The 17,753-nt window shown below is 32.3% G+C and overlaps 1 protein-coding gene across 6 annotated transcripts in view; it reads right to left on the bottom strand.

Moving 5' to 3' along the window:
- Positions 1-17,753, bottom strand: part of DENND1B (DENN domain containing 1B) — a 220,084-nt gene that overhangs the window by 133,253 nt on the left and 69,078 nt on the right. For all 6 annotated transcript variants that reach the window (XM_037496569.2, XM_054690298.1, XM_037496570.2 and 3 more), the window contains 2 exons: positions 5,228-5,277; positions 3,163-3,282 (listed from right to left, as the gene is read on the bottom strand). In XM_037496569.2, the coding sequence (XP_037352466.1) occupies positions 3,163-3,282; positions 5,228-5,277 (170 nt within the window). The remainder of the gene's footprint in view (positions 1-3,162; positions 3,283-5,227; positions 5,278-17,753) is intronic.

Raw genomic sequence — 17,753 nt, 5'->3', positions numbered from 1 at the left:
CTTTCTATTCTTGTTCAATGTTTGCATATAGGAATTTAAATGATTTTTCTATATTGATTTTGTAGACTGTCACTTCACTGTACTGATATATTTTTTTCTAATAGTGTTTAGTGGAATCTTTTGGTTTTTCTATATATATTATCATGTTGTCTGATATTACTACTTTCTTCCCAAGCAGTATTTCTTTTATTTCTCTTGCCAAATGGCTCTAGCTAGGACTTCCAACACTATTTTGAATAGCAGTGTTGAAAGTGGACATCCAGGGCCTCCCTGTTGGCGCAAGGGGTTAAAATGCAACCTACCAAGCTATCTGTAGCCACTGCAGCATGAGTTTGATTCCTGGCCAGGGAGCTGCCCACATGGCGCAAGAGACTTCTGACTAGCCCACTGCTCCTCTCAGCAGTGTGTTTCAATTTGCCTGTTCTGTTCCCCTCTCTGTCTCTGGTGAATCTTCTTACCCCCCGCACCTCTGGCCTGTACCCCAGTTCTTGTATGCATAAATAAATCTTTAAAAAAAAAAGAAAGTGGACATCCTTGTCTTGTACCCAATCTAAGAGGAAAAGCTTCCTATTTTACACTATGAAATATGATGTTAGCTTAGATCTGTCATATATCATCATTATTATGTTGAAGTATGTTTCTTCTGCTCCCACTACTGAGAGTTTTTATCATAAATGGATGTTCAATCTTGTAATATTTTCACTGCATCTACTAACACAATATTCTTTGCTTTTGTTGATGTGACAAATGACAATGATTGCTCTGGAGATGCTGAACCATCCTTGAATACCTGGAAAAAAATCATACTTGGTCACATGTATGATCCTTTTAATGTATTGCTGATTTGATTTTGCTGAGGATTTTTCATCTGTGTTTATCACAGTACTGGTGTGCGGTTTTCTTCTTTTGTGATGTTCTTGTCTGCTTTTGGTATCAGAGTAATGCTGGCCTCATTTTATGTGCATTCCTAATTTAAACAAAAATTTCTAAGAATGTTTATTCTACAAGCATGTTTTTCATAGGGATTATTCTGGACATTTAATGACTATTTACTAAATTTTAATAGGTTCCAATGCATCCAAAATATTTTAAAACCTCAAAAGAGGGAAGTTCATACTACAGGAAGGCAGTGGAGGAGAGCTGTAAAATATAGAATCAAATATTACAGAAAAAATGATTATAAATTACTCTCAAATGTGTCAGCAAAAGCCAACAATATAAGAAACAGAGAAAGAGAATTTGCATGCATGGAGGTTGGGGAGAAAACAAAGACAAACATGTTAACAATTGTGAATCTAGGTGATATGTATACAAGAGTTCATTCTACTATTCCTGAAACTTTTCCATAAATTTGATATTGTTAATGAAAAGATGTGAAAATTCACTAGGAAAAATTCACATTCCATTCCAGCCTTTCTATTAGGGAAACCCTTCTTGAGAAGAGTATATGCCATTATACCCCTTTTAAAGCTGTAGTTTTTCAACTTTTAGTATGAAACAAAATGATAAAAGGAGTTCTACCCACCCACGGTCACACTCCAGCCTACTCCAAACCAAATGGCTTCAAGCGAGAAGAATAAATGTATAGTGTGAAGCATAAAACTCTTCTGGGCAAAAGTTTTAAATACAATTCTTATCCAGATAAAAAGTGAGCTCACAAGAACTGTGGTGACAGAGCATGGGTGTTATGGTGAGGGGGGGGGGGATAACTACAGAAGTATATCACAGGGGAGAAATCAAATACTATGTAAAAATTAAAAAAGATATCAGAATTAAATAAAACATATTTTAAAATTCTGTTAAAAGAATGAAGAAACATCTATATTCTATTACTTTTAAAGCATTTAAGCATTTATTTTGAATAAAAATTGAAAAAAAAAAAAAGGGGGCCTTCCTGGTGATGCAGAGGTTAAAGTCTCAGGGCTATCAAGCAATTGCCAACCACTGCAGCATGAGTTCATCCCAGACCAGGGAGATAAGCTACTTGGTGCAGCAGACCTCTCCTATCTTGCCCAGGCTCCCCTCAGCAGTATATTTCAGTAGAGCCACCTGTTCTATTTCCCACTCTGTTTCTAGTGAATCCTCTTACTCCCTGCACCTCTGGCCTATACTCCAGGTCTTAAACACATAAATAAAAAATAAATCTTATTTTAAAAAAAGATTGAAAAAAAATCCAACTGTAACTAATGTTCTGAGTTAATTGATAACTCAAAAAATGATACGAATGTAGCTAAACAGCAAATCCACAGAGTAGACAAAAATTTGATACTAACACTTTCTTTGCAATATTCTAATTAAATTAAATGTTGGTTCTTTTCCTACAAACATATCTATAGACTCTAGTTTGACCAATATCCATATTATAACATGAAGGATGCTACATGGAATATAGAATGTGATGAATTATTTCTAATTCATCATGACATATTAGATGGGCACTAAACTTTACAACCTTCCTTTCTCAACAAACATCAATTCAAATCTCAAGTTAACAGAAGAGACACACTCTTACATTGAGTCAAAGCAGATAATGTAAGGAATTGAAGTAGCACAAATGGGATTTCTGGCAAAACTAGAAAACGCATGACACAGAAAATCTGCTGCTCACTGTGGCTATTGGGGAGTGCAGGACCAGTGTTAACAAATATTCCCACTTATCAAAAGGTATTAGAAACATGAATTTTATGCAAAAATTTTATAAGTTAGAAACATCTTTTTTTTTCAGACACCATGTAGCTAAACAAAATACCTCTAACTTCTTCTACCCAGAATCACCAGGTTACAATCTTTGCCTTAAAGCAGCAATTCACTTTCAAAATCCAAATTCTGGTTCAGCAATTGAAAATAGCACATATTAATTATTTGAATGTTTAATGTGTAAAACATGTATTAACTCCTACCCTAGCATTTGATTTTTAAAAGATAAACCTATAAAAAAACTAATCTAAGAGTCAATTATTTCAAGAAAAATTCTGCTACTAAACAAATCTTTAAACCCAATCGATGCTACATACAGAAAGCAAATAAAATTATTTTTGACTTAGATTTAGAGACAAGAAAAAAATTATAAGCATTGTTTAATTATCCCAAGCATTACAAAGTACAGTAAAGGAAACATGACTAATCTACTGCACATCCAAAATTTTTAATAAAAATACTCACCTAAGGATGCATAAGCAAATTTTGCCTCCTGATGTGAGTCTACAAAATCCAAATCTCTGTTTACTTTCAATGTCTGTCAGTACAAAGGTAAAGTGCTGTCCAACTTGATTTTGAGACACTCTAAAATACAGTAATATTGTGAAACATTAGCTTTGTGTGACAATTTTCTTTTTAAAGAAACAGAAACATGTTTATATGGAACATTGGTTTCACCTTTCCAGTAAGTTAGTTCTCAAATACAGAACTATATTCCAAAACCAAAATGAGTGTAAAATGTATAAGCTCAAAATAAATTATAATACCTAAATACCAAGTAATTCAGTGTATACTAATATCTTAATAGAAATCATAAAGTATTATAGCACACATTTTCATATGCCTAAAAGTATTTGTAAGATATATCATAAATTTTAAAAATACAATTACTGACAGTGCGAATGTGAGAAGCATGATGCCTGATCTGCTAACTCTAACTTCTCTTTCCCTCCAATCACAAGACTGCTAGGATAGCAAACCATGTTGCTTTAGAATCTAAAGATAGCCACCATCAACTCTGTTTAATTGCTTCTTCTGTTATCTTACCTAATAAAGTACCATAGAGAATATATTAGCATTTTTTAAGCATTCTCTTCTAGGGCTAACCACATACTGAGAATAAATTTACAAGTACAAAATAAGAATACAATCTCTACAAAGTAAACAGCACAAATTTTCATCTACATATTAGGTACGTATCACACTGCAGTATGTTATACATCATTAATTTAAATATTTTATTGAAAATATGTAAATATGTTTCATGTAACTGGCTATAATATTGCCATTAGACAACCATAACTGAACATCCGTATTATTATCCCACAACAAAATATCCATAACACCTACATCCTGGTTTTGAAATAGGCACAGGTTTAAGTAATAGGAAATAAATTACCTTAGTGTAGTGCACAAAAATAAAAGTACAAATTATTTTCAATTGCCACAAATACTACATTTTCAATACTGAAAATTTAACAAATTTTTTTCAGGGGACAGTTTAAAAGAAAAATTTACAATCTTCAAGCAACCTCCAGTCCCTAATGTGACCTCTAGTGCCCAGTGTTCACAATATACTTTCGTAGCTTTTCTTCCTTTTAGAGCTATATTTTATTCTTGCTATCAATTTGAAAATTGCATCTTTAGTAGCTACAGCTGATTTCCCAGAGAAGAGGTAAAACAAGGGGTATAATTCATCAGTAACATAAGTTATCAATTATTCCATCATTCAAAAGATTTATTTTTAATATAAAACTTTAGATTTTCACTTAGGAAAAATATTTTCCTCAAATAAATTATCTTTTAAACTCCCCATCATATCATAGCCTTTAAAAAACTGATAATGTGGTGTAAAAATCACATGAAAAGCAAGAAATGATCTATTATTATACTCAAAGAGCTATATATTCTGTGAAATTCCAACCACACACAGGTAATGCTCTATTCATGCAGTATTTGTTCAGTAAAATACAAACATAATGAGATTTTCAAAACTGCTAGGAGGGCTTCCCTGTAGCCTTCCATAATATTGTACTATTTCTATTAAGCCATTCTTGAGAGACAACTAGCTATGAAATTTTACAATATTATACAGATGGTCTTTTCAATTAGGGTGAAGTGAAATAGAAACCGAGAGAGAGAGAGAGAGAGAGAGAAGATAGACAGACATGTATATATGTACACATATTTGTGTGTGTATATATATATATATATACACATACGTGTGTATACATATATACTCTTAAAAGACACAATTCTAAGATTCTTGAAGATACATTAATATTTGCTAGTGTTTATAATATGTACCTGAAGAACAAAAAGAATCTTAAGACATCTAAATGACTATAGAAAACAAAAGATATAATGATTTAAAATATTTATTCATTCTAAAAATTATTCAACCTCTAGTGTTTTTCATTAGAGACTGTTGCAAAAGATTTCATTTTATTTAAAAAAAATACATGTAATAATTTTGAAGTTGCCCATTAAGATGGGTTAAAGTTATTTTAAATGACAACTTATACTGTACCTTTCAACATCAAAGGGAAAACAGAACTTTGGCACACTCTGCAGTACTTCCTGAAATTGCAAATAAAATAAAACACTTTAGAATATTTTTAATATGCAGTTAAAACTTTTTGGAGACATTTTCTAGGGGAAAAAAGTTTTTTTCTTAAGAAAAATAGCACAGGTTCCTCAACTAAAATAATTGATTATTAAAAAGGAATTAAGTTTGTGCTTTGGCAGATTGCACTGACAATGCCACGGAAGCCCCAGGAGGGAAAGGCCTGGCCTGAAGGGTATTAACACCCTTCACATCCCCGCTGGGATTCCCTTCAACAAGGCCATATGGATTTTACAAGAAGCACCGCACCATATGGGTAAGCTACGTCTGCTGCTACTTGTACCACAGACTAGCCACAGGGACTTCTGACAGATCCTGGCTCAAAAATATAAATGTTGTTTCAATTAAAATGCAGGCAGAGAAAAGGGAATGAAGTTGGCAGCAGAATGAATTACTGAGAGGTATAACAACTCTACATATCCCATAGTAAGACAGTTAAAAAAAAAAACTTTCTGCAGCTAAATAAACACATTTATGTTTCAATTCTTGGTAAATTCTACAATAGTACTCGTTTTCCTTCAAATAACACTCAAAGAAATGTGTATCTAAAAAACAAATCTTTAAATTTTAAAACAACAAACCACCTATTGTGCACTGTTCATTTAAAAATTGCCTAATATGAAAATCAGTTTTTTAACTAAGCACAGAAAATAATATTAGTGATTTTCAAAGTTGCACTGATTTTATAATCATTATAAAATAAGTTTATTTATTTTTATAAAATAATTTAAAAACTTTTTAATATTATATACAAATTTGATTATAACATTAGTGATCATAACAAAATGCAAATAATTGGTCACTGGCCAAAAAGAAACCTAGAAAATAATTATTTTGTTATATATGAAAAACATTAACTCTGATACTGAAGCTAAAGTTTAGAACTAAAGATACAAGTTCAAAGTCAGAAAATTTTATAAGACAAAAAAGAGATTTTTGAGAATATTTTCTACTAAAAAAGAATGAATATCTTATTGTATTAATAACCCCCCAAAAAATGCCTTACCTATTTCCATTTACCAATAAAACAAATCCAAAGAGCCCATCAATATCTGAATACTTAAAACTTACACACACAATATTGAGTATCTTAAGACAGAATTCCTCATGTTCTTTTAAAATGTAGCCTATAATAAGATGTCCATTAAAAATAAAGCATTGTAAAATCCCAATGTTGGTATCTATAGAAGCTTTACAAGCCTTAAATCACTAATGCAAAAAGAAAAACACCCATGTAAAAAAAGCAATCTTCTGTCTCTAGGGCAAAGTATCAGGTTTGCTTGTGAACATGTACCTTGAAAATATGACATAGACTCCATATTTAGAAAAAGCTAAATGTTTCACCACTAGCAAAATTTCCCTTACATAATTAAAAAGAGCCACTGAATTTGAAACAATTTAAGTGACTTAAACTTAAAGCAGTTCATTACAATGAGAAATTCACTTCACCACTGCTAATCCTCATCTTGTATGGCATAAAGTGAAGCCAGTAACCACACTTACTACACATATGAAGACTACGTAGACATCTCCCTACAAAATTTTCATATGATTTCTGTCACAATGAAGATACCATTCAAATTTCATTGTTTGTCTTTTAATTTACTGGTTAGTAACATAGTTCACATCAATTTTAAAACTCAAATTAAGAAGAATGCTTCCCAGTTAGTTGTTCAATATTTCACACCCTCCCCCTCCCTTCTTCCAAAAGCAACACACATGCACACACTTCTGCAAAACAGCCTCAGCTCGCTTCCCAACTGGCAGAAGCATCCCTCAGGGGACAAGTCTTTAAACCTCCGCACTCTTTAAAATTCAACCAGCCAGCAGGTCTATAGACTAGTGTATAAACAGTATAGACAAAAAAATCCTCTCTCAGCTTATGTCAGTGACAAAGCAGCTCAGCAGTTGACTGTTTCTCCCCTGACAGTATAAGCTGGGTTTACACAGATCAATAGCTGGAAGTCCTACCTAGCTCCAAGGGCTCGGTTTTCTTCCTTAATTACAGGTGCTATTCAAACTGAAGTTAAAAAATAGAGTTGGAGGAAGAAATAAGACACAGGCAAATCAGGTTTTGGGATCCTTTCAGCAGTAATGCTAATTTAAAATTGTACTTTTATATTTATTGTCAGTGTTCATAAAATTGGTTTTTTTGCCATATGCTGTTTCTCATACTACACACACACAGAGACACAGACACACACACACACAATTCTAGGTTAGTGCCCACAGATTGTGTGAAAGGTTTAAGATAATGCTTGTCAGAAGTTGTTTCCCCTTTTCCTATAGACTTCTGAATTTAAGAAATAGCTAATTTACCAAATCAAGAAAAATTAGTTGAGTTTTCAAAATCCTCTTAATTCTCTAAAATATTTTATTTTTATACAAAGTACACATTGACTAGCACCTGTCAAATATTTATAATAGAAATAACAAAAAGGATGAAATAGAATATAAAATTATAAATAGCAAAATGCAAGGGACAGTGTCATATGTATGTCATATGTATATATTGGGCTAAAAACAATATAGCTACCATCAATATAAGTGACTAGAAAGAAATACTGATGAAAATTTACACATTTTTTTTTATTTTACATCCCTTCTCTGTAGTAGACACTATAATCAAATTGATTAGTAAGTGAGAAGAGAGTAAAGTGTTAGTACTAGAATGGTATACTAACTCTTTAGTGAATGAGGTTACCCTTTAACATTATAAATTCATCAAGTAAAAGGAAAAACAAGCATTTAAGGATTTACTTTTTAAAAAAAAGTTGTAATATGTAAAGTTTACCTCCTAATTAAACATGAATAACTGCAAAGGTTTTTGAATTTATGAGAAAAACCTGTCTTTTTTTTAATATCAGTAATCATTTTCTCCCTTCTCATTGCTTTTTCCCTATCCTACAATGAAATACTGATATTCTCTGAGGTTCCAGGACTTTTTATTTTGCATATTCAGTAAGGTATATCTACCTAGGCAATCTCATTTACATTCATGGTTGCAGTTACAACTACTAACCTTGGGGTTCAGAGAAATAGTTTAGATATTTTCTGTGGACTCCAGGATTATACATCAAAATTACATTCAGGATCAATTTTGGAATGTACAAAACTGAAGCCATTCTTACAGTACTTAACCTAGAATGGCAGTACCATCTGTTCAGTTACCCAAATCAAAAACATTATTCACACTCCTCCTTTTCCCTGACCCCCTTATATTAATCAATCATTTATCCCAAGTCCAGTTAATTTAATTTTTTAACTATCTTGCTCCAGACGTTCTTAGTGTGAGGGCAGAAAGGATTAGAATGAAGACAAGAAGATACAAGAATCACTTGGGAAGGACTTTCCAAAACATTTTATTAACTATACTATAGATCCATAAGGTTTTGATTCTTTAACTTAGTTTGAATAGCATCTATAATTAAGGAATAAGGACAACTGTATCAATTAAGGGTGCTTTCCTCATTGCAAGAAGAGACAAGGTAAACTTGTTCTGGACTCATTAATTCAACTTCCCCCAGAAGGACTCAGTTTTTTGTCCTCCTTTCTTGAGTGCATTTAGTTTCGTCCACAACTACTTCTACTTATAATGATAAAATGAGCTGCCAGGGTCCAGCACATCATATGAAGACAGAAATGTTCAGTGAAAGAAGCATTCCTTTCTTTCTGCATCTCCTTTCTTGGAAATCTTTTCCAGAAACCTTGCTGACTTACTTTCTCATCATATCTAATTAGCCAGAAGATCACAATCACTCCTAATTACTGGCAAGGGAAATGGTTGTCTGTGCTTAGCTAAGCCTACAACCACTTAAAGTCAAAATGCAAACACATTCATATATCCATTAACCACGACATATATAAGTACAAAGAAGCTTGAATGAATATCATTTTCTTTTTTTTACAACTCCCTCACAAGTATTTTTATCAGATAAGTATCAAATTTATCCTAAGGTTCTCATGAATAATATTATAGAAAGTAAATTTAAGTGTCCATGATTTTAATCATTTCAATAATACTTTCAGAGTCACTTGTCAATTCTAATTTTTCACAAAGATCATACATTTCTTTAAAAATTACTTAACTTTGGATGTTATCTCAAAAAGTAAATAAGGATTGACTGTTACTATCTCATTCAATCTATTTGTACCTCACAGGAAGAAATAAAACACTTTACTTTCTCTCAAAGTAAACCTGCACTGAGCTACTTAGTCCCAAGCAGGGTGCATAATGCAGTACTTAGAACCCAAACTCTACACTGAGATGTTCCAGGCCAAAACAGCCAACTCACTGGGTTGGTGCTGTAAGGATGTCTTAATTTTTTTTTTAAGATTTATTTCTTTATTTCTTTATTTATACAAGCACTGCATACAGTCAGGAACACGGGAGGGTGAGAGAATTCACCAGAGCCGGAGCAAGACAGACTGACAAAACACACTGCTGAGGGGAGCAGCGGGCAGCAGGAGAGGTCTGCGCGCCCTATGGGACACTCACCCGGTGGCTGGGGATCGAACCGGTGTTGCAGAGGCTGCGGGCAGCTTCACAACCCAGCGGGCAGCTTCACAACCCAGCGCTCAACCGCTGTGCCACCAGGGAAGCCCCCGGATGTCTTAAATTTTTAAGGGAAATACTGGTATACTGAAAGGGTGATTAAGTCAGAATGCATTTTATTAAAAGCTAGAATTACATTGATATGGTGAATTATACATACACCTTCTTTAAACATCATATTCTCATTTTTAAACTTAGAGATCTATACTAAATTTAGAGTTAATAACTGTCACAATAACCACCTACTACAAGATTTTTCTCTTGACTTTTATGTCTATGGGCTGTTTCAATTATATACAAATTCTCTCTCATTCTTCCTCTTTAATTTAGGTAAAGAAGAGTAAATCTAATTCAGACATTAAAACTGTTTAAATCATTAACTCTGATCAAGTTATTTATCCCTATCAATATTAAAAACAAACTTTTATTGTTGGAAGAATTAGTAATTGCCACAAAACAAATATGTCTTACTATAAAAAAGAACTGTGTCATCGAAATATAAAACTCAAGGAGTTTGGTTCTATGTGTATCTTAGGTGATGAGAGCGGTAGTCAACAATTACTTTAGATTAATCTAATGTCAAAAAAGATGAGAGTCAAAGAAAGGCAGGGTGATATTACAAAAAATGTGCATGTTTACAATTAAATAGATGGTGTGTTTGATAAGTAAAATGCATAATACATTTCCTTCATTAAGATAAAAAGAAACATTTTTTAAAGGCATGAAAGTATATATATGCAAATGAGTTTCCAAAGTTTTTTTGTCAAAAATTCTATTGCAAATTCCTTTCAGAATTTTTATCCCTACATTGACATTATTTCTTATTCAAGGATCTGCATAACAAGTATCCAACTGAATCTAAGAAAAAAAGCCAGTTAGGAAGATTCCTTTTTTCCCCCTAATAATCATATAAACCTTCACCCCTTTTAGGCTAGTATGTACCTACTTTGCCTCTTTCACCCCTATTTTAACTAGCAACATTTTCTAGAACAGAAAAAAGTAATAAAAAAGAAAGTTGCCTATAAAATTTATTTTCACTTATAGACACTAACACATTTCAAAATGAGTACTGACTAAAAAAATTAGATAGAAATAAATTTAATACAATTTTCTAGACATAAAAAAACAAAATATCATTTAAATCAAGAAAAGAGAATTAATAGAAGCAGGAAAATGCTTCCATTTTAAACAAAACTTACTTCAGTTAATTGATGAGCTATCAAGACTCCAACACACAACAAGATGCTATACGGCAAAGGAAACTGAATTTCTGATTTTCAGAACTAGGAAAACTTAAGACTAGATCCTTAGAAAACAGGCACATGCACACATATGTTAGGTGGCAAACAAGAGCCTGGAGTCAAGCACTGAACATTCAAAGATTGGTTCTGTAAGCTATTGGTTATGTACTTCCCTTACCTCACCCAGAAAATGGGCAAAAATTATAAATCTCATAGAATTAAGTGAAGATTTATTTGTGGAGGTTATGATAACCGAGAATTAAATAAAAATCCATGTAAAATGACTAGACAATGCAACGCATGTAAACCACCCTCACAAATGTTACCTCTTTGATTAATTAGCAATGTGCCATTAAGAACTCCTAAATGTCATATGAATTCAAATGAAGATCTCTGTTAAATAAGTATTTACTGAAGTCTACATCTAATGATCTAAGCCCAAACATTAAAATACTGAGATACTTAAAGGATGTAGAATATTATACTGTATGTTTCTTTTGATGATGCTTAATACATTTTACCTAGTTACATATGGATATAGATCTATGTACAGATAGAGCTTTGAATATGTCAAATTTCTTGCATTTAGTCACAAACAAAGCACCTCAACACTACAAAGCAACTCATATAACACTGAAAAGTCATAGCATGTGCATATCTGATCATTTAAGTATCTATGAAAGTTTACTGTGGGCTACCATATTGGCTGCTGTTCTTGGATTGAAAATATCTTGAAAATCATACCAATAGATATTTTTCATGCAAGGAATGATTATTGATAAAATTCCTTTCCAATGTACTTATTTATCAACCCATTTAATAAAGCTTAATTGCCAACTTTATGTAATGCACTGGAAAATTTGAGTAATTGAAGTACTCCTGATCTCCTCCATAACCTCAGATTCTGCCTTTCCTTCAAATGTTCTAGTTAAAGATATTGTTAAATGTACCCTTAGAAAACATATCCTCTTTCTATCATTGCCCTTTATTAAAGATCTTTTCCACTTTCTTTAATTCTGAAGCAATCTTTCTTTGTTCTTTGTTATTCTTTATATTTTTCTCAGTCTTACATACTAGCTGATTCACATTATTTCTCTTAATTCTTCAAACGTAGGTCATTATTCCTTTTTTTCTGGTTCTGCTAGAACCTAATTCAGAACAATGTCTGAACTACCTTCTTTTTCTTAGGTAATGAGACTGTGATAAACCAGATGGGAAGTTTGTGGTGATGCTGACACCTTAAGAAAATAAAACTTCTAGATCATAAATAAGGGATCCTATACTTTGAAAATATATATATATAGATCTAGCTGGTTATTATATTCTGGAAGCAATGGTATATTTGTTAATTAATTCTCTATTCCTTGAAGGCCATTAGGTTTTACCAGATCACCTATTAGAAATGAGAATCATATTATATTTTAATAATTAGAAAAATCATAATGGATTGCCAATTTAGTCATTTGGAGACTTTGTCTGGAAAAAATAAATTACAATTACTCAATTATAAAATAAGACTGTTCTAATAAATACTACTTACTTTAAAAAGGTATAAAGTCTAACAAGTACCAAATTGTGTATTTATAAGCCCATGCAAATATACTTATATAAATAATTAATATATTTGTGTTCATTTAGCAAATATTCAATTTTTGTGAGTATCAATCACAGAAAATGACAATATAAGGGAACAAGAGTATTGATGTTAAAAGCAAAAAATATTAAGGAATCTAGAAAACAGATCTGTAAACCAAACTTGGAAAGAGAAAATGAGAAGTTGGCCAATCTATAGGGTGAAAAGTAACAGAGAGGAGGTAAGGATTGCTTTCCCGTCACAGGAAAGAACATATACAAGGTAAGGTCTGAAGATGAGAAAAAGCAACTACAAAGTTTAAAAGAATGTAAGGTAATATTGGTTTAAGAGATAAGTAGGGGAGTGAAAAGACCTTCAGGTCAATTAAGAAGTTTAGACTTGACACAAAGAAATAAAAAAAGTTTCTTCCTAGTTTTCCCCAAACTCTTTACATATATCTTATCAGCATAATTATCAACAGCATTCCCTTTTACTCAGACATATCCAAGTTATAATTTATTGTAACAGAAATCAGAATAGGGCCTCCCCTGGTGGCGCAGACAGTTGAGCGCCGTGCTGTGAAGCTATCTGCAGCCTCTGCACACAGGTTCAACCCCGGCTGACCAGCGAGGGTCCCACATGGCGCACAGACCTCTCCTGTCGGGCCCGCTGCTCCCCTCAGCAGTGTATTTCATCAGTCTGCCTGTTCTGTTTCCCGCTCTGTCTCTGGTGAATCCTCTCACCCTTCCATGCATCTGGCCTGTACCCTGGTTCTTATGTAAACGAATAAATAAATCTTTAAAAAAAAATCAGAATAGCAGTAGCCTGGAGCCACAAGATGGTTATGGGAGGCAGAGGGCACAGAAATGGGACAAAGGAAATTTTCTAGAGTGACAGAAATAGTCTATATCTTTACAGGAATGTATGTTACACAGGTCTATGTTTCTACAGAAAGTAATTGTACACTTCAGATCTGCATTTCACGAAACGTAAATTATCAATCAAAAATAAATTCATAAATACTGTTTGGACAATAAATCATGTTCATGTTACCTAAGAGAAATAGGGAAGCTTTGAAGAGTTTAAAGCAAGGACTTTCTGGAATTTTAGAAAGATTATGCTGTGGGTTTTTAAAGGACAAGACTGAATGAAGGCTATAAAATCAGAAAGAAGGATTTTGCAATAATCGAGGTGAATGGGAGTAGCCTGAAGTAACACAGTACAGCAGGAATGCAGAAAAAGGTGTACGTTGAGACATTTATAGGTATAAAAACTGAGCTATCTGAGAGACAGCTGGATAATATTTCAGGTGCTCCACAAAATAAACTATCAATAAAACAAAAAGACAGTCAACTGAATGGGAGAAAATATTTGCACATCATGCAACTGACCAAAGGCTGATATCCAAAATATATAAAGAATTTATAGATCTCAACAAAAAGAAAACAAATAACCTAATCAAAAAATGGGCAGAAGAACTAAATAGACATTTCTCCAAAGAAAAGATAAAGCTGGCCAACAGCCACATGAAAAAAATACTCATCACTTATCATCACCTATACTTCATATTTTATATGTCCAACAAGAATCAACTTTATTATAATATTCCTAACTATGAAATCACTAAATTTTCTCATACAATGATAAAAATATGAATCAAAACCACAATGACATACCATTGCACACCTGTGAGGACTCACAGCAGAAGAACAGAGATAACATGTTGGTGAGGATGTAGAGAAAAAGAAATCCTCATATACTGTTTGGTAAGAACATAAGACTAGTCCGGTCCTGACACAAAACAGGATGGAGATTTTTCAGAATATTAACAATAAATCTACCATATAATCCAGAAATTCCACTTCTAGATGTCCACCCAAAGAATGCAAATACAAATTTGAATAAATACATGCACTAATACCAAAATGCACTAATAACGTAGTGTCTATGTTCATTTATTACTACTGAGAATATCAGATTTACAATAAAAATGTAACTTCTTCAACAACAGATTTATAAATAAGGTGATACTTATAAATTATTATACAACTAAAGGTGATACTTTCTCACAGATTAACAAAATAATAATATATTAAATTTCAAGCATATTACTTAAAATCTAAAACAAAATGATGAGTCCTGTATTAGAACAAGAACATACTAGAGTAAGTAAATAGTACCAGAGTAACATAGGCAGGATACGGTTTAACAAGGTTAACAATAATAGAGTGACTTAGGATTGAACAAGTATTAGATTATCTTGGGTTCAAGAGTGGAAATCTGTAGATAGTCCACTGTGTGTGTGTGTGTGTATACACACAGATACACATGTATATATATATATATATATATATATATATATATAAAGCTATATGTATAGGGTGATCGATCACACAGAGAGAAAACTAGCTCAGCGGGTAAATATTTGGGATCAGTGATGATCTTCAGCAATTCTATTCAGTGAAGTTTGCTACATGTTTCTAATTGCCTTCAATTTAAAGAAGAAACTAAGTACTTAGTAATTAAAATAAAACCTTATTCAAGTAGAGTCAGTGAGTAATACTAAAAATCAAGAATCTAGAAGTTCTGATTTTTTGTTTTGTATTTTTAAGTTATCTTAAATTATATAAGTTTTCTTTTAAAGAAATATATGTACCCATGCTTTTAATATGTCAAATAATAACTAAATTTGAAGTTTTCAGTGAGTTTTTTAATGAACATTTTTTAAGATTCTAAATAGAAATATTGTGAGCTATTATTTTGCAAATTTATTCTATCCCACCCACTACAGAATATCCACTTCTTTGGAATAAAATTTTAATTTACACTCCCTGGTGATGTAATCTTTGGCTTCTTACTGAAATTATAAGTAAAGGTGCCAATTTTGGTCTTAGTTCTGTAGTGCAGAGCTTTCTATAAGAAAATGAACTGTGAACACTGGTTCTTTTCAAACAAAGTCACCAAACAGGCCTCACCAAATAGCAATGAGTTTTGATCACTTGTAAACTGGTCCACTTTGGCACAAGTGACCTTAAAGAGAAAACATAATTTCCTGAGTCTCTTGTAAAGGATTTTACTCAATAAATCAGAATGAATACACACACATACATACACACACATACACATATTTAATAAACATTTCAGTTTATTAAAATAAACTGAAAAGAAGAAAAATAATTCTTTTGAATAAATTATCATATACCTTCTTTATAATATATTAATGATAATTATTTACAATATATTACTGTATTAAAATATGTGAAAAGAGGTAAAATCCTTATAAAATTAGGAGTCACTTCTTTGTAAAAGCAGTCTAAGGGAAATTCCACAAAGTTAGAGTCAAACTTTGAGCAGCTAAAATAAACCAAAATAGTTCTTCTTCCACTGAAAATTTTCTTGAAAGTATAATACATTGTACATTAAACATTTAGCATATCTCTATTATTTCTTGATGTTGCGTTTCCTCAGCTTTGTTACCAGTGATCTCTAACTTTTACCAGTGATCTCTAACTTCTACTCTTTTTCCAGTCTTTATCATATTTGATGTTCTACAATGTGTAATACATCACTCACTCATTTAATATATGTTAATTCAGAATCTGTAATGGATGAAACACCTGGGATTCAGTGATGAAAGTGATCTGTCCCTTCATCCAGGAAGCCAGTTTCCAATTGCCAGCTAGTTACAAGTAACTATCCTGTTTCCCTGTATCTATTCATCTAGCTCATATGTTTATCATGTATTTTCAGGCTCTTTTTTGAATCCTCCTCAAGTCCTCTCCATTGGTGTTCCCAAGGGTTCTTTTTTTCAACCCCCACTTCTCCATGAGGAATCTCACAGCGATACACAATGGGTAAAAGTCTGGACTCTCCAGTCACAATGCTAAGTTCAGAACCCTGCTCAGTGACTATTAAAATAAGTGACTTTTTAAATAATTTTCAGTTGCTTAAAGCTGTTTGAAACCACATCATCATCCTCTCCTGAACTCCAGTCAGAAGTATCCTAACGTAGATGATCCATACCATAATCCCTGGCATATCCAAAATTGAAAACAACCTCCCACCCAAATATCTTATTTATATGCTTTCATGTTAACTTTCTCCCAAACTTTTTCCAAACTTTAGAATCAACAATAACTTTTCTGTCATTGTACACAGCACATCAGAAACTAGATGGACTTCATGGACTCTGTGTCCCCATTTGCAAAGATGACTATTACACTGCATTGTTGTCTCTTCTGGTCAAATAGGCTAAAGGTACAGATACCTGTCACCACTTAGTACTAGCTTACCAAGACAAGATGTAATATTATCCAGTTGTTTAAAAAAATACCTAAGAATAAACATGTAACTATGTATAAGTTATAAAAGTAGCAGAAAATAATTTGTATTTTAATATAATACTCACCATCACAAATAGTTAAAATAATACATAACAACCATGAAGTTAATTTTTGAAATTAGGTCTCTTTAAAACCCAAGCATCAATCAGAGATATTTAAATGTAAGTACATTTAAATGCAAAGTACTTAAAACATTTCTATGAAATGTTTTACCTAACATTGTCTTAAGATTTAAAAAGCTTAACATATGAAATCCATTAAAATGCACATAATTTATCTCACTCAAAATGAAAACATATCTAATAAATAATACTATTCATCTGGTCTCTTTTAGTTTTCCCTTAACATACAAATGCATTCTTTTTCTTCAAAACATAGCAGCTGGGAATGAAAAGAAAGATTTCAAATGATCATTTTCACATCATATTCCATCATCTTTTCATCAGTTTTGTCTAGTTCTTCTTTGAATCCAATTCTTTTACAAGAGGTCTCTTTTTAGATCTGTCCATATTTCCATAATCCACACTGCTGTTTCCTCCTCTTCTCCCCAGGGTGGACTAACCCCCACATGCAGAACTATGGCTTACAACTGTCATTAAGTCTTATAACAATAACAAGATAACAAAAGAACAGGTGGGGATGAGGCTAGCTGGTACCATATGTTGATCAAGTTCAACATTTTCAGCTAATAGAGAATATTTTTTAAACTTCAAAAAAT

Source organism: Talpa occidentalis, unplaced genomic scaffold (assembly GCF_014898055.3).
Source record: "Talpa occidentalis isolate TD23 unplaced genomic scaffold, MPIMG_talOcc4v2.1 talOcc4.8, whole genome shotgun sequence".
NCBI classification, from domain to species: domain Eukaryota; kingdom Metazoa; phylum Chordata; class Mammalia; order Eulipotyphla; family Talpidae; genus Talpa; species Talpa occidentalis.
The sequence above is the reverse complement of the archived record's forward strand: the minus strand, read 5'-3'. Positions and strand labels throughout refer to the sequence as shown.